This window comes from Oncorhynchus kisutch, linkage group LG28 (assembly GCF_002021735.2).
Source record: "Oncorhynchus kisutch isolate 150728-3 linkage group LG28, Okis_V2, whole genome shotgun sequence".
Taxonomy (NCBI): Eukaryota; Metazoa; Chordata; class Actinopteri; order Salmoniformes; family Salmonidae; genus Oncorhynchus; species Oncorhynchus kisutch.
The window spans coordinates 52402104-52423257 of record NC_034201.2 but is presented as its reverse complement, the minus strand read 5'-3'; the positions used below and the strand labels follow the sequence as shown (position 1 = coordinate 52423257).

At 46.1% G+C, this 21154-nt stretch overlaps 1 protein-coding gene across 2 annotated transcripts in view; it reads right to left on the bottom strand.

Annotated features, from left to right (window-relative positions):
* Positions 1-4405: 4405 nt before the first annotated feature.
* LOC109882805 (inhibitor of apoptosis protein) overlaps positions 4406-21154 on the bottom strand; it is a 102247-nt gene continuing 85498 nt past the window's right edge. Inside the window, exons 14-15 of one of the 2 annotated variants that reach the window (XM_031807621.1) lie at positions 5906-5947; positions 4406-5693 (exon numbers count right to left, since the gene is read on the bottom strand). In XM_031807621.1, coding sequence (XP_031663481.1) covers positions 5500-5693; positions 5906-5947 — 236 coding nt within the window. In that variant the 3' untranslated portion in view covers positions 4406-5499. The remainder of the gene's footprint in view (positions 5694-5905; positions 5948-21154) is intronic. The other variant, XM_031807622.1, reaches the window with a different exon arrangement.

Genomic DNA, 21154 nt, shown 5'->3' with positions numbered 1-21154 from the left:
ATTGGAACGGCAATTGAGCTACACCAAACTGTAAATCTTCCGACTTCTCTTGAAAAAGTCAAACCTTGACCCAGAAAATATAAAGAACTATCAGCCTATATCTAATCTCTCATTCCTCTCAAAAATGTTAGAAAAAGCTGTTACTCACTGCCTTCTTGAAGACAAACAATGTATACAAAACGCTTCAGTCTGGTATTAGACCCCATCATAGCACTGAGACTGCACTTGTGAAAGTGGCTTTTTAATGGCGTCAGACCGGGGCTCTGCATCGGTCCTCGTGCTCCTAGACCTTAGTGCCGCTTTTGATACCAACGATCACCACATTCTTTTGGAGAGAATGCAATCCCAAATTGGTCTACATGGACATGTTCTGGCCTGGTTTAGATCTTATCTGTCAGCAAGATATCAGTTTGTCTCTTTGAATGGTTTGTCCTCTGACAAATCAACTGTACATTTCAGTGTTCCTCAAGGCTCCGTTTTAGGACCACTATTGTTTTCACTATATATTTTACCTATTGGTGAAGTCATTCGGAAACATCATGCTAACTTTCACTGCTATGCAGACGACACACTAACTATGATATATTTCGATGAAACATGGTGAAGCCCCAAAATTGCCTACCCTGGAAGCATGTGTTTCAGACATAAGGAAGTGGACAAAACAGAGATGCTAGTTCTAGGTCCTAAGAAACAAAGAGATCTTCTGTTGAATCTGTCAATTAATCTTGATGGTTGTACAGTCGTCTCAAATACAACTGTTAAGGACCTCTGCGTTACTCTGGACCCTGGTCTCTCTTTTGACGAACATATCAAGACTGTTTCAAGGACAGCTTTTTTCCATCTTTGTAACGTTGCAAAAATCAGGAACTTTCTGTCCAGAAATTATGCAGAAAAATTAATCCATGCTTTTGTCACTTCTAGGTTAGACTACTGCAATGGTAGATTGGTGGTTGGATATACAGTGCCTTGCAAAAGTATTCGGCCCCCTTGAACTTTGCAACCTTTTGCCACATTTCAGGCTTCAAACATAAAGATATAGAACTGTATTTTTTTGTGAAGAATCAACAACAAGTGGGACACAATCATGATTTAGAACGACATTTATTGGATATTTCAAACTTTTTTAACAAATCAAAAACTGAAAAATTGGGTGTGCAAAATTATTCAGCCCCTTTACTTTCAGTGCAGCAAACTCTCTCCAGAAGTTCAGTGAGGATCTCTGAATGATCCAATGTTGACCTAAATGACTAATGATGATAAATACAATCCACCTGTGTGTAATCAAGTCTCCGTATAAATGCACCTGCACTGTGATAGTCTCAGAGGTCCGTTAAAAGCGCAGAGAGCATCGTGAAGAACAAGGAACACACCAGGCAGGTCCGAGATACTGTTGTGAAGAAGTTTAAAGCCGGATTTGGATACAAAAATATTTCCCAAGCTTTAAACATCCCAAGGAGCACTGTGCAAGCGATAATATTGAAATGGAAGGAGTATCAGACCACTGCAAATATACCAAGACCTGGCCGTCCCTCTAAACTTTCAGCTCATACAAGGAGAAGACTGATCAGAGATGCAGCCAAGAGGCCCATGATCACTCTGGATGAACTGCAGAGATCTACAGCTGAGGTGGGAGACTCTGTCCATAGGACAACAATCAGTCGTATATTGCACAAATCTGGCCTTTATGGAAGAGTGGCAAGAATAAAGCCATTTCTTAAAGATATCCATAAAAAGTGTCGTTTAAAGTTTGCCACAAGCCACCTGGGAGACACACCAAACACGTGCTTCTACACCTGCATTGCTTGCTGTTTGGGGTTTTAGGCTGGGTTTCTGTACAGCACTTTGAGATATCAGCTGATGTACGAAGGGCTATATAAATAAATTTGATTTGATTTGATTTGGAAGAAGGTGCTCTGGTCAGATGAAACCAAAATTGAACTTTTTGGCAACAATGCAAAACGTTATGTTTGGCGTAAAAGCAACACAGCGCATCACCCTGAACACACCATCCCCACTGTCAAACATGGTGGTGGCAGCATCATGGTTTGGGCCTGCTTTTCTTCAGCAGGGACAGGGAAGATGGTTAAAATTGATGGGAAGATGGATGGAGCCAAATACAGGACCATTCTGGAAGAACCTGATGGAGTCTGCAAAAGACCTGAGACTGGGACAGAGGTTTGTCTTCCAACAAGACAATGATCCAAAACATAAAGCAAAATCTACAATGGAATGGTTCAAAAATAAACATATCCAGGTGTTAGAATGGCCAAGTCAAAGTCCAGACCTGAATCCAATCGAGAATCTGTGGAAAGAACTGAAAACTGCTGTTCACAAATGCTCTCCATCCAACCTCACTGAGCTCGAGCTGTTTTGCAAGGAGGAATGGGAAAAAACTTCAGTCTCTCGATGTGCAAAACTGATAGAGACATACCCCAAGCGACTTACAGCTGTAATCGCAGCAAAAGGTGGCGCTACAAAAGTATTAACTTAAGGGGGCTGAATAATTTTGCACGCCCAATTTTTCAGTTTTTGATTTCCACTTCATGATTGTGTCCCACTTGTTGTTGATTCTTCACAAAAAATTTTTTTATATCTTCATGTTTGAAGCCTGAAATGTGGCAAAAGGTCGCAAAGTTCAAGGGGGCCGAATACTTTCGCAAGGCACTGTATCCCTGTAGTGGTGTGGGGGCTGTGCTTTGGCAAAGTGAGTGGGGTTATATCCTGTGTGTTTGGCCCTGTCTGGGGGGGGCCAGTGTCTCCCAACCCCTCCTGTCTCAGCCTCCAGTATTTATTCTGCAATAATTTATGTGTCGGGGGGTTACAGTCAGTCCATTTTATCTGGAGTATTTCTCCTGTCTTATTCGGTGGCCTGTGTGAATTTAAGTATGCGCTCTCTAATTCTCTCTCTTGGATGACCTGAGCCCTAGGACCATGCCTCTCAGGACTACCTGGCATGATGACTCTTTGCTGTCCCCAGTCCACCTGGCCATGCTGTTGCTCCAGTTTAAACTGTTCTGCCTGCGGCTAAGGAATCCTGACCTGTTCACCAGGCGTGATACCTGTCCCAGACCTGCTGTTTTCAACTCTCTAGAGACAGCAGGAGCGGTAGAGATACTCAATGATCGGCTATGAAAAGCCAACTAACATTTACTCCTGAGGTGCTGAGCTGTTGCACCCTCTACAACCACTGTGATTATTATTATTTGACCATGCTGGTCATTAATGAACATTTGAACATCTTGGCCATGTTCTGTTATAATCTCCACCCGGCCCAGCCAGAAGAGGACTGGTTTCTTCCTAGGTGCTGGCCTTTCTAGGGAGTTTTTCCTAGCCACAGTGCTTCTACACCTGCATTGCTTGCTGTTTGGGGTTTTAGGCTGAGTTTCTGTACAGCACTTTGTGACACCAGCTGATGTAAGAAGGCTTTATAAATACATTTGATTGATTGATTGATTGATTGAACTATGATACTGTTATATATGAACTGTAGCTCAGTGGACTACATGAGAACTGTATCTCAGTGGACTACATGAGAACTGTAGCTCAGTGGACTACATGAGAACTGTAGCTCAGTGGACTACATGGCAACTGTAGCTCAGTGGACTACATGGCAACTGTAGCTCAGTGGACTACATGGCAACTGTAGCTCAGTGGACAACACCTAACTATGATACTGCTACATGGGAACTGTAGCTCAGTGGACTACATGGGAACTGTAGCTCAGTGGACAACATGGGAACTGTAGTTCAGTGGACTACATGGGAACTGTAGTTCAGTGGACTACATGGGAACTGTAGCTCAGTGGACTACATGGGAACTGTAGCTCAGTGGACTACATGGGAACTGTAGCTCAGTGGACTACATGGGAACTGTAGCTCAGTGGACTACATGGGAACTGGAGCTCAGTGGACTACATGGGAACTGGAGCTCAGTGGACTACATGGGAACTGGAGCTCAGTGGACTACATGGGAACTGGAGCTCAGTGGACTACATGGGAACTGGAGCTCAGTGGACTACATGGGAACTGGAGCTCAGTGGACTACATGGGAACTGGAGCTCAGTGGACTACATGGGAACTGGAGCTCAGTGGACTACATGGGAACTGGAGCTCAGTGGACTACATGGGAACTGTAGCTCAGTGGACTACATGGGGACTGTAGCTCAGTGGACTACATGGGAACTGTAGCTCAGTGGACTACAGCTCACTATGTGTTGTTTGGGTAGATGTGACAGTGGTCTGGTGTTGAGAATATCAGGTTGTATTTATTATTTTAAATTGAACCTTTATTCAACCAGGCAAGTCATTTTTTTCTTAACTCTTATTTGGAATGAATGATACATCTTACTTAAAAGATTTTCCAACATATCTTTCCAGAAGAAAATCATTAGAAATGTGAGACGTTCAACAGCAGAATAGTCAACCTAGCATTTATTTGAGACATTCAACAGCAGAATAGTCAACCTAGCCTTTACGAGACATTCAACAGCAGAATAGTCAACCTAGCCTTTACATGCGAGGGCCTTGACTGGCTGCCCTGCGTTCCAAATGGCATCTTATTTGCTATATAGTGCACTACTTTTAACCAGTTCCCAATGTGCCCAAAATAGGGAATAGGGTGCTATTCAGGATGTAGGGGCCTTCACTGGTTACTACACATCATCTGTCCAGTTGAAACTACAACTACAGGAAGTAGTTGTATGCTCTATCAATGGACTGATTACATAGATGGACAATTATAGTTATGCCTTTATATAACCTCATGCATTCCTACAGAGTTCTGTAATGTGTATATCTACACAGGAACATATTAGTTAATGGTTAAGCAGGTAGGTTTAACAGGCTACATTCCGATATGAATAGAGACAGTGAGATTGTAGAGTCGTTGCTTATGGGATAGTGTCAAACTCCAGTCCTCGAGGGTCGAGTGTCTGCGGGTTTTCACTACTCTCTTGTACTTGATTGATCAATAAAGGTCACTGATTAGTTAGGAAATCCCCTCACCTGGTTGTCTAGGTCTTTATTGATTAAATAGTACAGCCCCTCACCTGACTGTCTAGGTCTTTATTGATTAGTTAGCAACTACCCTCACCAGGTTGTCTTGGTCTTTATTGATTAGTCAGGAACTCCCCTCACCTGGTTGTCTAGGTCTTTATTGATTAAATAGTACCGCCCCTCACCTGACTGTCTAGGTCTTTATTGATTAGTTAGCAACTCCCCTCACCTGACTGTCTAGGTCTTTATTGATTAGTTAGCAATTCCCCTCACCTGACTGTCTAGGTCTTTATTGATTAAATAGGAACTCCCCTCACCTGGTTCTCTAGGAATTCATTGGACACGAAATGAAAGGAGATCAGAAAAACCAGCAAACACAGCCATCCAGGAATAGAGAATGACACGCTTAGAATAGACTGTTGGTAGCTATTCTCTAGGAGTAGATAGGAGACTAGGTCAAAGAAGTTTGACAGTGCTGGGAGGGGCCCTGGTTCCTGGAGGTCTTCTAGGAGAGGAATGTTCGGACGGTGCCCTTGACCAGTCCTCTGCAGATGGGACATTTCCTCAGAGAGGGAGCACACTCCTTACAGACCACCAGGTGACCACACGGGATGAAGACAATGTTCACCTCCTTGTCCATACACACCTTACAGGTCCGCTCCTCCTGCAGGCGCCGTAGCTGCTCCTCCATCGGCAGGTCTGGAGGGAAGGAGGGGGAGAGGAGGAGGAGGGGGAGAGGAGGGAGGGGGGAGAGAGATGGAATAATAGAGAAGTAAGTATGGAGAGACATAAAACAGACATGCTCTCCCCCCCTTCCCAGGAGACTGACCCAACCCATCCCAGTTCCAAGGCCAGCCGGCCTCAGCCACAGCTGAAAGCAGCCTAGTGTGTGTATGTGAAAGTGTGTGTACCTGAGAGATCTTGACTCGGTGATGCGGCTTCATTTGCCTGGGCTGAAAGGTGCATTGAGAACAAGAATTAAACAGAAGTCTGAAATGAAATGAAACTGAGTTGGACTGAACTGAGACTAACTAGGCTAGACATGATGTCAGTCTGATGATGTCACGGAGTAGGGCTTTATTACATAGATTTGATTGCCTACCTAGATCAGTTGTGTTCCTGAACTCTAACTCCTGACCCCAGCTCTACCCACCAATCATTCTCACAGTGACATGGTCAGAACATCTCTCCACCCCTGCCAAACCTGGAGGACTGGACTACTGTTTAGGGAGTTAGGGGACTAGGGAGTGAGGGGTCAGGAGGCTAGGAGTCAGGGAACTAAGGAGTGAGAGTTCATGGGGCTAGGAGTTAGGAGTTAGGGAACTAGGGAGTGAGGGGTTAGGGGGCTAGGAGTTAGGGAACTGGGGAGTGAGGGGTTAGGGCCCATGAGACTACTGGTTAGGGGACTAGGGAGAGCCCGACAGCACAGTTGATGCTGTGGCACGCAAACATTGCTTGATGCATGCAACGTCTGAGCAGGGGAACGTGTCCTTACCAATGAGGTGATGTTTTACCCAGAGGTCTCTAGCAGGTTAGGGGTCAGAGGTGATGTTTTACCCAGAGGTCTCTGTGCAGGATAGGTGAAGGTATTTTTGGTAATTGGTATTTTATTAGGATCCCCATTAGCTGTTGCATAAGCAACAGCTCCCCTTCTTGGGGTCCACATGAAACATGACATTAATGGACAAGAACAGCTCAAGGACAGAACTACATACATTTTCAAAAAGGCACACGTAGCCTACATATCAATACACACAAACTATCTGGGTCAAATATGGGAGAGGCGTTTGTGCCGTGAGGTGTTGCTTTATCTGTTTGTTGAAACCAGGTTTGTTGTTTATTTGAGCAATATGAGAGAAGGAAGTTCCATGCAATAAGGGCTCTATATAATACTGTACGCTTCCTTGAATTTGTTCTAGATTTGGGGACTGTGAAAAGACCCCTGGTGGCATGTCTGGTGGGGTAAGTGTGTGTGTCAGAGCTGTGTGTAAGTTGACTATGCAAACAATTTGGGATTTTTCAGCACCTGCAGCTTAACTAGATCTTTCTTTGCAGCACTGGACCACACGACTGGACAATAATCAAGATTAGACAAAACTAGAGTCAGCAGAACATGCTTTTTGGTGTGTTGTGTCAACAACAACAAAAAAGCAGAGCATCTCTGTTCCATCGACATCTGTAGATGTTAAGCTAACACAGGTACATATAACCATCCCTTCTAATTGCTAAGAATGACCTAGAAAAAACACAAGAAAAAGAAGAAGAATAGGGGGAGGAGGAGTGATTCTACCATAAGAAAATAGGGGAATATATTCAAAACCATTATAGTTGTAGGTAAAAGCATCAACTAAACTTATGTGGGAAAAGGGACTGGATCTCCCTAGGGGTTAGAGCTCAGGGGGGGTGGGGTGGGGGGGGGGGGGTACGGTTAGGTATGGGGGTTAGGCTTAGAGCTCAGGGGGGGTTGGAGCTCAGGGGGGGGGTTAGAGTTCGGGGGGGGGGGGGTTTAGAGCTCAGGTGGGGTACAGTTAGGTATGGGGGTTAGAGCTCAGGGGGGGTACGGTTAGGTCTGGGAGTTAAGGTTAGGAATAAGGGTTAGGGTTACAGGGGATGGGGATGGGGAATAAGGGTTAGGGTTATAGGGGAATACGGGTTAGGGTTATAGGGGAATAAGGGTTAGGGTTATAGGGGAATAAGAGAGGGTTATAGGGGAATAAGAGATAGGGTTATAGAGGATGGGGAATAAGGGTTAGGGTTATAGGGGAATAAGGGTTAGGGTTATATGGGATGGGGAATAAGGGTTAGGGATATAGGGGATTAAGGGTTAGGGTTATATGGGATGGGGAATAAGGGTTAGGGATATAGGGGATTAAGGGTTATAGGGGATGGGGAATAAGGGTTAGGGTTATAGGGGAATAAAGGTTAGGGTTATATTGGAATAAGGGTTAGGGATATAGGGGAATAAGGGTTATAGGGGATGCGGAATACAGGCTATAGGGGATGGGGAATAAGGGCTATAGGGGATGGGGAATAAGGGTTAGGGTTATAGGGGATGGGGAATAAGGGTTAGGGTTATAGGGGAATAAGGGTTAGGGTTATAGAGGATGGGGAATAAGGGCTAGGGTTATAGGAGATGGGGAATAAGGGTTAGGGTTATAGGGGATGGGGAATAAGGGTTAGGGTTATAACGATTAAATTCCTATAAATATTCACATTTCAAACTAAGAGAATCCAGACAATACATAATAATCATCATGACAAGTACAATAGATCTGTCGCTTTATCCTAAACCAGTGAGGACTCCAAGAGATAAGAATGGTCCCGGAGGGGATGGCTGCCGTTTTACGGGCTATTGTGTTTTTTTCACATTGTTTGTAACTTATTTTGTACATAACTTTGCTGCCACCGTCTCTTATGACCAATAAGAGCTTCTGGATAACACAACAGCGATTTCTCACCTCGAACTGGACTAAGAGTTTTTCTTTATTGAGTCTGATGCAAAGGATATAGTGTTGCTCCCGGACGACGCCCAAATCCCCGTCATTCACATGAAGAAAAGATGGAGGTACAGTGGGCGGAGATCGGGGTGTCTTGTGAGAATTTGTTGGCAATTGGGTAACCCGCCTCTACCATTCGTTCTATTGGCCAATGTGCAATCACTGGAGAATAAACTGGATGAGCTCTGTTTGAGACTGTCCTACCAACGGGACATAAAAAACTGCAATATATTATGTTTCACCGAGTTGTGGCTGAACGACGACATGGACAACATAGTTAGATTGGTTATCCGTGCATCGGCAAGAAAGAACAGCTGGTTCAGGTAAAACGAGGGGTGGGGGTGTATGTCTGTCAATAATAATGTCTAATATTGAATTCTCAAGGTATTGCTCGCCTGAGGTAGAGTACCTCATGATAAGCAGAAGACCACACTATCTACCAAGAGAGATTCCATCTATATTTTTCCATTTACCACCACAAACTGATGCTGGCACTAAGACCACACTCCGAGCTGTATAAGGTCATAAGCAAACAAGAAAATGCTCATCCAGAGGCAGCACTCCTAGTGGCCGGGGACTTTAATGCAGGCCAACTTAAATCTGTTTGAGCTCATTTCTACCAGCATGTCACATGTGCAGCCAGAGGAAAAAGAACTGCAGACCACCTTTACTCCTCACACAGAGACGTGTACAAAGCTCTCCCTCGCCCTCCATTTGGCAAATCTGACCATTAATTATATCCTCCTGATTCCTGCTTACAAGCAAAAACTAAAGCAGGAAGTACATGTGACTCGCTCAATACGGAAGTGGTCAGATGACACGGATGCTAAGCTACAAGACTGTTTTGCTAGCACAGACTGGAATATGTTCAGGGATTCTTCCGACGGCATTGAGAACACCACATCAGTCACTGGCTTTATCAATAAGTGCATCGAGGACATCGTCCCCACAGTGACTATACATACCCCAACCAGAAGCCATGGATTACAGGCAACATTCACACCGAGCTAAAGGTTAGAGCTGGTGCTTTCAAGGAGCGGGACATTAATCCGAAGGCTTATAAGAAATCCTGCTATGCCCTCAGACGAACCATCAAACAGGCAAGTGTCAATACAGGACTAAGATTGAATCCTACTACAATGGCTCTGACGCTTGTCGGATGTGGCAGGGTTTGCAAACAGACTACAAAAGGGAAGCACAGCCGAGAGCTGCCCAAGTGATGCCAGCCTACCAGACGGGCTAAATGCCTTTGATGCTCGCTTCAAGTCAAGAAACACTGAAGCATGCATGAGAACACCAGCTGTTCCTGGACGACTGTGTGATCACACTCTCCGTAGCCAACGTGAGCAAGACCCTTAAACAGGTTGACATTCACAAGGCCTCTGGGCCAGACGTATTATCAGGATGTGTACTCAGAGCATGCGTAGACCAACTGGCAAGTGTCTTCACTGACATTTTCAACATGTCTCTGACAGTCTGTAATACCAACATGTTTCAAGCAGACCACCATAGTCCCTGTGCCCAAGAACACAAAGGTAACCTGCCTAAATGACTACCGACCCATAGCACTCACGTCTGTAGCCATGAAGTGCTTTGAAAGGCTGGTCATGGCTCACATCAACACCATCATCACGGAAACCCTAGACCCACTCCAATTTGCATACTGCCCTAACAAATCCACAGTTGATGCAATCTCAACACTGCCCTTTCAGACCTGGACAAAAGGAACGAGAGAATTCTGTTAATTGACTACAGCTCAGCGTTCAACACCATAGTGCCCTCCAAGGTAATCACTAAGCTAAGTATCCTGGGACTAAACACCTCCCTCTGCAACTGAATCCTGGTCTTCGTGATGGGCCGCACCCAGGTGGTAAGGGTAGGTAACAACACATCTGCCACAGTGTTCCTCAACACAGGAGCCCCTCAGGGGTGGGTGCTTAGTCACTTCCAGTGCTCTCTGTTCACCCACGACTGCGTGGCCAAGCACGACTCCAACACCATCATTAAGTTTGCTGACGACACAACAGTGTCGTGAACTGACAACGATGAGGCGGCCTATAGGGATGAGGTCAGAGACCTGGCAGTGTGGTGCCAGGACATCAACCTCTCCCTCAACGTGAGCAAGACAAAGGAGCTGATCGTGGACTACAGCAAACGGAGGGCCGAACACACCCCCATTCACATCAACGGGGCTGCAGTGGAGCAGGTTGAGAGTTCCTTGGTGTCCACAACAAACTATCATGGTCCAAACACACCAAGACAGTCGTGAAGATAGCACGACAATGCCTATTTCCCCTCGGGACACTGAAAAGATTTGGCATTGGACCCCAGATCCTCAAAAGGTTCTACAGCTGCACCATCAAGAGCATGACCTGGCTGGTTGCATCACTGCCTGGTATGGCAATTGCTCAGCCTCCGACCCCAAGGTACTACAGAGGGTAGTGCGTACGGCCCAGTACATCACTGGAGCCAAGCTTCCTGCCATCCAGGATCTCTATACCAGGCAAAAGGTTCTCAAATCAAATCAAATGTTATTGGTCACACACATGGTTAGCAGATGTTATTGCGAGTGTAGTGAAATGCTTATGATTCTAGATCCGACAGTTCAGCAGTATCTAACAGATATCTAACAATTCCACAACAAAACCTAATACACACAATCTAGTAAAGGAATTAAAATATATCAATATAGAGAACGCACCCGTGGGGCCCCAGTGTTGAGGATCAGCAGGTGGCACATGTTGTTTCCTACCTTCACTACCTGGGGTTGAACCAGGTTGAAATGATTTACTCACGTTGGCCACGGAGAAGGAGAGCCCACAGTCTTTGGTAGTGGGCCGCGTCAATGGCAATGTATTGTCCTCAAAGCACGCAAAGAGGTTGTTTAATTCGTCTGGAAGCAAGATGTTGATGTCCGCGATGGGGCTGGTTTTCTTTTTGTAATCCGTGATTGTCTATAGACCTGCCACATACAGTACGTCTCATTGAATTGCAACTCCACGTTGTCTCTATACTGACACTTTGCCTGTTTGATTGCCTTACAGAGGGAATAACTACACTGTTGGTATTCGGCCATATTCCCAGTGGCCTTGTCATGATTAAATGCGGTGGTACGTGCTTTCAGTTTTGCGCGAATGCTGCCGCCATCAATCCACTGTTTCTGGTTAGGGAAGGTTTTAATACTCACAGTGGGTACCACATCTCCTATACACTTCCTTTAAACTCGCTCACCGAGTCAGCGTATACGTCAATGTTGTTCTCTGAGGCTACCCGGAACATATCCCAGTCCACGTGATCGAAGCAATCTTGAAGCGTGGAATCCATTTGGTCAGACCAGCGTGGGATAGACCTAAGCACAGGCGCTTCCTGTTTTAGTTTCTGCATATAGGAGGGGAGCAACAAGATGGAGTCATGGTCAAATTTGACAAAAGGAGGGCGGGGGAGGTCCTTGTAGGTATCGCGGAAGATATAGTGGTTGAGCGTGTTACTCGATGGTGTACTGCAAGCGATATGCTGATAGGTTTTAGGTAGCCTTGTTCTCAGATTAGCTTTGTTAAAATCCCCAGCTACAATAAATGCAGCCTCAGGATATATTGTTTCTAGTTTACATAAAGTCCAGTGAAGTTCTTTGGTGGCCGTCTTGGTATCCGCTGCTGGGGGATATACACTGCTGTGACAATAACTGAAGAGAATTCTCTTGGGAGATAATACGTTTGGCATTTGATTGTGAGGAATTCTAGGTCAGGTGAACGAAAGGACTTGAGTTCCTGTATGTTGTTACAATTACACCATGAGTCGTTAATCATGAAACATACACCCCCGCCCTTCTTCTTACCGGAGAGTTGTTTATTCCTGTCGGCGCAATGCACTGAAAATCCCGTCGGCTGTACCGACTCCGACAGCATATCCCAAGCTAACAATATTTCTGTGAAACAGAGTGTTACAATCCCGGATATCTCTTTGGAAAGCAACTCTTGCCCTGATTTCGTTGACTTTGTTAACTAGGGACTGGACAATAGCGAGTAATATGATGTGCGCGCATCTGAAGCCTCACTAGAAGACACTCCGGCACCCTCTCCTCCGCCGGCGTTGTTTTGTGTCTGCCTCTGGAATCAGATAAAATGCCCTGGGAGGTGTAGACAAAGGATCTGCTTTGGGAAAGTTGTATTCCTGGTCGTAGTGGTCGTTGTGCTGGTAAATTGACATCTCCCTGATAGCCAATAGTTCTTCCCGGCTGTATGTAATAACACTTAAGGTTTTCTGGGCTAACGATGTAAAAAATAATACATAAAAAAGGGACTAGAAGCGAAGCTGCCATCTCTTTCGGCGCCATCTTGTGGCTTTACCATCGAGAGCCTCCTGACCGGTTACATTACAGCCTGGTATGGCAACTGCTCGGCGCTATAGAGAGTAGTGCGTATGGCCCAGTAAATCACTGAATGTGCTATAGATGTTGTTTAAGTCTGCATTCTAGTGCGTTTTGTGTCTCTCCAATATAGAGCTTATGACAAACAAGGCACTCGATCACATAAACCACATTTCCGGTATCCAGTTGTACTTGCCTGATTGGGAACACCAAGCCTGAATGCCTATTGGACAGAAATTGTGTTTGGGTAAAGTATTCATTCTGTATCGGTTTCTTCTTAGTCCGGCTTGAATAGACTAGGATGTCCATCAGGCTCCTATAGGTTGAGATTACCCTCTGTCAAGGCCTCACAATCATTCTGGGCCTGTTGAAACTTTTATTTAAGTTCAGCCCCACCAGAGCCTTAGAATAAGTCCCCACAAATGGAACCACAGGGCGGTTTTCCCTCTCTACCTGATATGCTCCATGGGTCTAGAAGGTCTGATTGACCTCAACCGCTCTCAGGAACCTCCTGGAGTAGCCCCTGGGCCTTAAGGCTGAGAAGAGACTTCTTGTGGCCTCCTCTATATCCCCAGGGACACTACAGATTCTGTGGAAAAGTTGTGATTTGATCAACCCTCTACATGTGTGCTTTGGATGGAAACTACATTTGTGAAAGAGGGCATGTCTATCTTTTTCCATAAAGAAAAATGTAGTTGCCAATTGTTAAAATGTTTCGTATTGCAAATTATGTGTAATAGCGATGCGAGTTCAAAATGTTTACGAATTCCCTGAATTCAGAGGTGGAGCCTCCCCACAGTCCAAAGAAATCAGCCAGATACCTGAGGTAGAGCAATGGTAAGGTCTTACATTTAAGAAAAGCACTTTCTTAGCAAAAAATTGTGTACAAATGTGCAAATGTCTTTCCTATGGTCGTACCATGTACCTGGAGATAGTACTTCACATTGAACTCAGTCGTTTCTGGTGAGGCTCAACTCCAACAAGTCCAGGATAACTCTCTACGGTCAACTGGGGTCAGGATAACTCTCTACGGTAGACTTAAACAGGATACCTCTGAAAGGCATTTGCAACTGCTTGTAGACCTAATTTGATATCAAGGTTTGTGTACAGAGAATTATTATCAATGTAGAATAAAAAAGCTTTTCCTGGTATCTTGGAAGGTTAAATGTTAGAATGTTGGGGAGTTGTAAGTGAACATTACATTGTTCTAGCCAGTATTTTACAATGTCAGAAGCTGTATCCCTACTCCAGTGAACCGGATCCCAGGGGTCTGTGCAAAACCTAAGTTTACTAAGGTAATTTAAAAAATCCCATCTCTCCACTATGACCTTATTCAGCTTCTGTAAGATAGACTAGCTATCGATCAGCAGTGTATCTGAGTAATGTATGAATGGTACATAAACTGTTGCATTGGGAAAGGCCTCCTTACTAGTCCTTAACAGTTGCTGGGGGCAGTCTGTCTGTTGTAACAGTAGTTCTAGGGGCAGCCTGTCTGTCTGGTGTAACAGTAGTTCTAGGGGCAGTCTGTCTGTTCTAACAGTAGATCTAGGGGCAGTCGGGCTGGTCTGGTGTAACAGTAGTTCGAGGGGCAGTCTTTCTGTCTGGTGTAACAGTAGGTCTAGGGACAGTCAGTCTGGTCTCGTAACAGTAGTTCTAGGGGCAGTCTGTCTGGTGTAACAGTAGTTCTAGGGGCAGTATGTCTGGTCTGTGCAACAGTAGATCTAGGGGCAGTCGTTCTGGTGTAACAGTAGATCTAGGGGCAGTCTGTCTGGTCTGGTGCAACAGTAGATTTAGGGGCAGTCTGTCTGGTGTAACAGTAGATCTAGGGGCAGTCTGTCTGGTCTGGTGCAACAGTAGATCTAGGGGCAGTCTGTCTGGTCTGGTGCAACAGTAGTTCTAGGGACATTATGTCTGGTCTGGTGTAACAGTAGATCTAGGGGCAGTCTGTCTGGTCTGGTGCAACAGTAGATCTAGGGACATTATGTCTGGTCTGGTGCAACAGTAGTTCTAGGGACATTATGTCTGGTCTGGTGTAACAGTAGTTCGAGGGGCAGTCTTTCTGTCTGGTGTAACAGTAGTTCTAGGGGCAGTCTGTCTGGTCTGGTGTAACAGTAGATCTACGGGCAGTCTGTCTGGTGTAACAGCAGTTCTAGGGGCAGTCTGTCTGGTCTGGTGTAACAGTAGTTCTAGGTGCAGTCTGTCTGGTCTGGTGTAACAGTAGTTCTAGGGGCAGTCTGTCTGGTCTGGTGTAACAGTAGTTCTAGGTGCAGTCTGTCTGGTCTGGTGTAACAGTAGTTCTAGGGGCAGTCTGTCTGGTCTGGTGTAACAGTAGATCTAGGGGCAGTCTTTCTGTATGGTGTAAAAGTAGTTCTAGGGGCAGTCTGTCTGTCTGGTGTAACAGTAGTTCTAGGGGCAGTCTGTCTGGTGTAACAGTAGTTCTAGGGACAGTCTTTCTGTATGGTGTAACAGTAGTTCTAGGGACAGTCTGTGTCTGGTGTAACAGTAGATATAGGGGCAGTCTGTCTGGTCTGGTGTAACAGTAGTTCTAGGGGCAGTTTGTCTGGTCTTGTGTAACAGTAGTTCTAGGGGCAGTCTGTCTGGTCTTGTGTAACAGTAGTTCTAGGGGCAGTCTGTCTGGTCTGGTGTAACAGTAGATCTAGGGACAGTCTGTCTGGTCTTGTGTAACAGTAGTTCTAGGGACAGTCTGTCTGGTCTGGTGTAACAGTAGTTCTAGGGGCAGTCTGTCTGGTGTAACAGTAGTTCTAGGGACAGTCTGTCTGTCTGGTGTAACAGTAGTTCTAGGGGCAGTCGGTCTGTCTGGTGTAACAGTAGTTCTAGGGGCTATCTGTCTGGTCTGGTGTAACAGTAGTTCTAGGGGCAGTCTGTCTGGTCTTGTGTAATAGTAGTTCTAGGGGCAGTCTGTCTGGTCTGGTGTAACAGTACATCTAGGGGAAGTCTGTCTGGTGTAACAGTAGATCTAGGGACAGTCTGTCTGGTCTTGTGTAACAGTAGTTCTAGGGACAGTCTGTCTGGTCTGGTGTAACAGTAGTTCTAGGGACAGTCTGTCTGTCTGGTGTAACAGTAGTTCTAGGGACAGTCTGTCTGTCTGGTGTAACAGTAGTTCTAAGGGCAGTCTGTCTGTCTGGTGTAACAGTAGATCTAGGGACAGTCTGTCTGGTCTTGTGTAACAGTAGTTCTAGGGACAGTCTGTCTGGTCTTGTGTAACAGTAGTTCTAGGGACAGTCTGTCTGGTGTAACAGTAGTTCTAGGGACAGTCTGTCTGTCTGGTGTAACAGTAGTTCTAAGGGCAGTCTGTCTGTCTGGTGTAACAGTAGTTCTAGGGACAGTCTGTCTGTCTGGTGTAACAGTAGTTCTAGGGACATTATGTCTGGTCTGGTGTAACAGTAGATCTAGGGGCAGTCTGTCTGGTCTGGTGCAACAGTAGATCTAGGGACATTATGTCTGGTCTGGTGCAACAGTAGTTCTAGGGGCAGTATGTCTGGTCTGTGCAACAGTAGATCTAGGGGCAGTCGTTCTGGTGTAACAGTAGATCTAGGGGCAGTCTGTCTGGTCTGGTGCAACAGTAGATTTAGGGGCAGTCTGTCTGGTGTAACAGTAGATCTAGGGGCAGTCTGTCTGGTCTGGTGCAACAGTAGATCTAGGGGCAGTCTGTCTGGTCTGGTGCAACAGTAGTTCTAGGGACATTATGTCTGGTCTGGTGTAACAGTAGATCTAGGGGCAGTCTGTCTGGTCTGGTGCAACAGTAGATCTAGGGACATTATGTCTGGTCTGGTGCAACAGTAGTTCTAGGGACATTATGTCTGGTCTGGTGTAACAGTAGTTCGAGGGGCAGTCTTTCTGTCTGGTGTAACAGTAGTTCTAGGGGCAGTCTGTCTGGTCTGGTGTAACAGTAGATCTACGGGCAGTCTGTCTGGTGTAACAGCAGTTCTAGGGGCAGTCTGTCTGGTCTGGTGTAACAGTAGTTCTAGGTGCAGTCTGTCTGGTCTGGTGTAACAGTAGTTCTAGGGGCAGTCTGTCTGGTCTGGTGTAACAGTAGTTCTAGGTGCAGTCTGTCTGGTCTGGTGTAACAGTAGTTCTAGGGGCAGTCTGTCTGGTCTGGTGTAACAGTAGATCTAGGGGCAGTCTTTCTGTATGGTGTAAAAGTAGTTCTAGGGGCAGTCTGTCTGTCTGGTGTAACAGTAGTTCTAGGGGCAGTCTGTCTGGTGTAACAGTAGTTCTAGGGACAGTCTTTCTGTATGGTGTAACAGTAGTTCTAGGGACAGTCTGTGTCTGGTGTAACAGTAGATATAGGGGCAGTCTGTCTGGTCTGGTGTAACAGTAGTTCTAGGGGCAGTTTGTCTGGTCTTGTGTAACAGTAGTTCTAGGGGCAGTCTGTCTGGTCTTGTGTAACAGTAGTTCTAGGGGCAGTCTGTCTGGTCTGGTGTAACAGTAGATCTAGGGACAGTCTGTCTGGTCTTGTGTAACAGTAGTTCTAGGGACAGTCTGTCTGGTCTGGTGTAACAGTAGTTCTAGGGGCAGTCTGTCTGGTGTAACAGTAGTTCTAGGGACAGTCTGTCTGTCTGGTGTAACAGTAGTTCTAGGGGCAGTCGGTCTGTCTGGTGTAACAGTAGTTCTAGGGGCTATCTGTCTGGTCTGGTGTAACAGTAGTTCTAGGGGCAGTCTGTCTGTCTGGTGTAACAGTAGTTCTAGGGGCAGTCTGTCTGGTCTGGTGTAACAGATCTAGGGGCAGTCTGTCTGGTCTTGTGTAATAGTAGTTCTAGGGGCAGTCTGTCTGTCTGGTGTAACAGTAGTTCTAGGGACAGTCTGTCTGTCTGGTGTAACAGTATATCTAGGGGCAGTCTGTCTGGTGTAACAGTAGTTCTAGGGACAGTCTGTCTGGTCTGGTGTAACAGTAGTTCTAGGGACAGTCTGTCTGGTCTGGTGTAACAGTAGTTCTAGGGGCAGTCTGTCTGGTGTAACAGTAGTTCTAGGGACAGTCTGTCTGTCTGGTGTAACAGTAGTTCTAGGGACAGTCTGTCTGGTCTTGTGTAACAGTAGTTCTAGGGACAGTCTGTCTGGTGTAACAGTAGTTCTAGGGACAGTCTGTCTGTCTGGTGTAACAGTAGTTCTAGGGGCAGTCTGTCTGTCTGGTGTAACAGTAGTTCTAGGGACAGTCTGTCTGTCTGGTGTAACAGTAGTTCTAGGGGCAGTCTGTCTGTCTGGTGTAACAGTATATCTAGGGGCAGTCTGTCTGGTGTAACAGTAGTTCTAGGGACAGTCTGTCTGGTCTGGTGTAACAGTAGATCTAGGGACAGTCTGTCTGGTCTTGTGTAACAGTAGTTCTAGGGACAGTCTGTCTGGTCTTGTGTAACAGTAGTTCTAGGGGCAGTCTGTCTGGTCTGGTGTAACAGTAGTTCTAGGGGCAGTCTGTCTGGTGTAACAGTAGTTCTAGGGACAGTCTGTTTGTCTGGTGTAACAGTAGTTCTAGGGGCAGTCTGTCTGGTGTAACAGTAGTTCTAGGGACAGTCTTTCTGTATGGTGTAACAGTAGTTCTAGGGACAGTCTGTGTCTGGTGTAACAGTAGATATAGGGGCAGTCTGTCTGGTCTGGTGTAACAGTAGTTCTAGGGGCAGTTTGTCTGGTCTTGTGTAACAGTAGTTCTAGGGGCAGTCTGTCTGGTCTTGTGTAACAGTAGTTCTAGGGGCAGTCTGTCTGGTCTGGTGTAACAGTAGATCTAGGGACAGTCTGTCTGGTCTTGTGTAACAGTAGTTCTAGGGACAGTCTGTCTGGTCTGGTGTAACAGTAGTTCTAGGGGCAGTCTGTCTGGTGTAACAGTAGTTCTAGGGACAGTCTGTCTGTCTGGTGTAACAGTAGTTCTAGGGACAGTCTGTCTGTCTGGTGTAACAGTAGTTCTAGGGGCAGTCGGTCTGTCTGGTGTAACAGTAGTTCTAGGGACAGTCTGTCTGTCTGGTGTAACAGTAGTTCTAAGGGCAGTCTGTCTGTCTGGTGTAACAGTAGATCTAGGGACAGTCTGTCTGGTCTTGTGTAACAGTAGTTCTAGGGACAGTCTGTCTGTCTGGTGTAACAGTAGTTCTAGGGACAGTCTGTCTGTCTGGTGTAACAGTAGTTCTAAGGGCAGTCTGTCTGTCTGGTGTAACAGTAGTTCTAGGGACAGTCTGTCTGTCTGGTGTAACAGTAGTTCTAGGGGCAGTCTGTCTGTCTGGTGTAACAGTAGTTCTAGGGGCAGTCTGTCTGGTCTGGTGTAACAGATCTAGGGGCAGTCTGTCTGGTCTTGTGTAATAGTAGTTCTAGGGGCAGTCTGTCTGTCTGGTGTAACAGTAGTTCTAGGGACAGTCTGTCTGTCTGGTGTAACAGTATATCTAGGGGCAGTCTGTCTGGTGTAACAGTAGTTCTAGGGACAGTCTGTCTGGTCTGGTGTAACAGTAGTTCTAGGGACAGTCTGTCTGGTCTGGTGTAACAGTAGTTCTAGGGGCAGTCTGTCTGGTGTAACAGTAGTTCTAGGGACAGTCTGTCTGTCTGGTGTAACAGTAGTTCTAGGGACAGTCTGTCTGGTCTTGTGTAACAGTAGTTCTAGGGACAGTCTGTCTGGTGTAACAGTAGTTCTAGGGACAGTCTGTCTGTCTGGTGTAACAGTAGTTCTAGGGGCAGTCTGTCTGTCTGGTGTAACAGTAGTTCTAGGGACAGTCTGTCTGGTGTAACAGTAGTTCTAGGGGCTATCTGTCTGGTCTGGTGTAACAGTAGATCTAGGTACAGTCTGTCTGGTCTTGTGTAACAGTAGTTCTAGGGACAGTCTGTCTGGTCTGGTGTAACAGTAGTTCTAGGGACAGTCTGTCTGGTCTGGTGTAACAGTAGTTCTAGGGGCAGTCTGTCTGGTGTAACAGTAGTTCTAGGGACAGTCTGTCTGTCTGGTGTAACAGTAGATCTAGGGACAGTCTGTCTGGTCTTGTGTAACAGTAGTTCTAGGGACAGTCTGTCTGGTCTGGTGTAACAGTAGTTCTAGGGACAGTATGTCTGTCTGGTGTAACAGTAGTTCTAAGGGCAGTATGTCTGTCTGGTGTAACAGTAGTTCTAGGGACAGTCTGTCTGTCTGGTTTAACAGTATATCTAGGGGCAGTCTGTCTGTCTGGTGTAACAGTAGTTCTAGGGACAGTCTGTCTGGTCTGGTGTAACAGTAGTTCTAGGGGCTATCTGTCTGGTCTGGTGTAACAGTAGATCTAGGGACAGTCTGTCTGGTCTTGTGTAACAGTAGTTCTAGGGACAGTCTGTCTGGTCTGGTGTAACAGTAGTTCTAGGGGCAGTCTGTCTGGTGTAACAGTAGTTCTAGGGACAGTCTGTCTGTCTGGTGTAACAGTAGTTCTAAGGGCAGTCTGTCTGTCTGGCGTAACAGTAGTTCTAGGGACAGTCTGTCTGTCTGGTGTAATAGTAGTTCTAGGGACAGTCTGTCTGTCTGGTGTAACAGTAGTTCTAGGGGCAGTCGGTCTGTAGGGTGTAATAGTAGTTCTAGGGACAGTCTGTCTGGTCTGGTGTAACAGTAGCTCTAGGGACAGTCTGTCTGGTCTGGTGTAACAGTAGTTCTAGGGGCAGTCTGTCTGGTCTGGTGTAACAGTAGTTCTAGGGGCAGTCTGTCTGGTCTGGTGTAACAGTAGTTCTAAGGGCAGTCTGTCTGTCTGGTGTAACAGTAGATCTAGGGACAGTCTGTCTGGTCTTGTGTAACAGTAGTTCTAGGGACAGTCTGTCTGGTCTGGTGTAACAGTAGTTCTAGGGGCAGTCTGTCTGGTGTAACAGTAGTTCTAGGGACAGTCTGTCTGTCTGGTGTAACAGTAGTTCTAAGGGCAGTCTGTCTGTCTGGTGTAACAGTAGATCTAGGGACAGTCTGTCTGGTCTTGTGTAACAGTAGTTCTAGGGACAGTCTGTCTGGTCTGGTGTAACAGTAGTTCTAGGGGCAGTCTGTCTGGTGTAACAGTAGTTCTAGGGACAGTCTGTCTGTCTGGTGTAACAGTAGGTCTAGGGGCAGTCTGTCTGGTCTGGTGTAACAGATCTAGGGGCAGTCTGTCTGGTCTTGTGTAATAGTAGTTCTAGGGGCAGTCTGTCTGTCTGGTGTAACAGTAGTTCTAGGGACAGTCTGTCTGGTGTAACAGTAGTTCTAGGGACAGTCTGTCTGGTCTGGTGTAACAGTAGTTCTAGGGACAGTCTGTCTGGTGTAACAGTAGTTCTAGGGACAGTCTGTCTGGTCTGGTGTAACAGTAGTTCTAGGGGCTATCTGTCTGGTCTGGTGT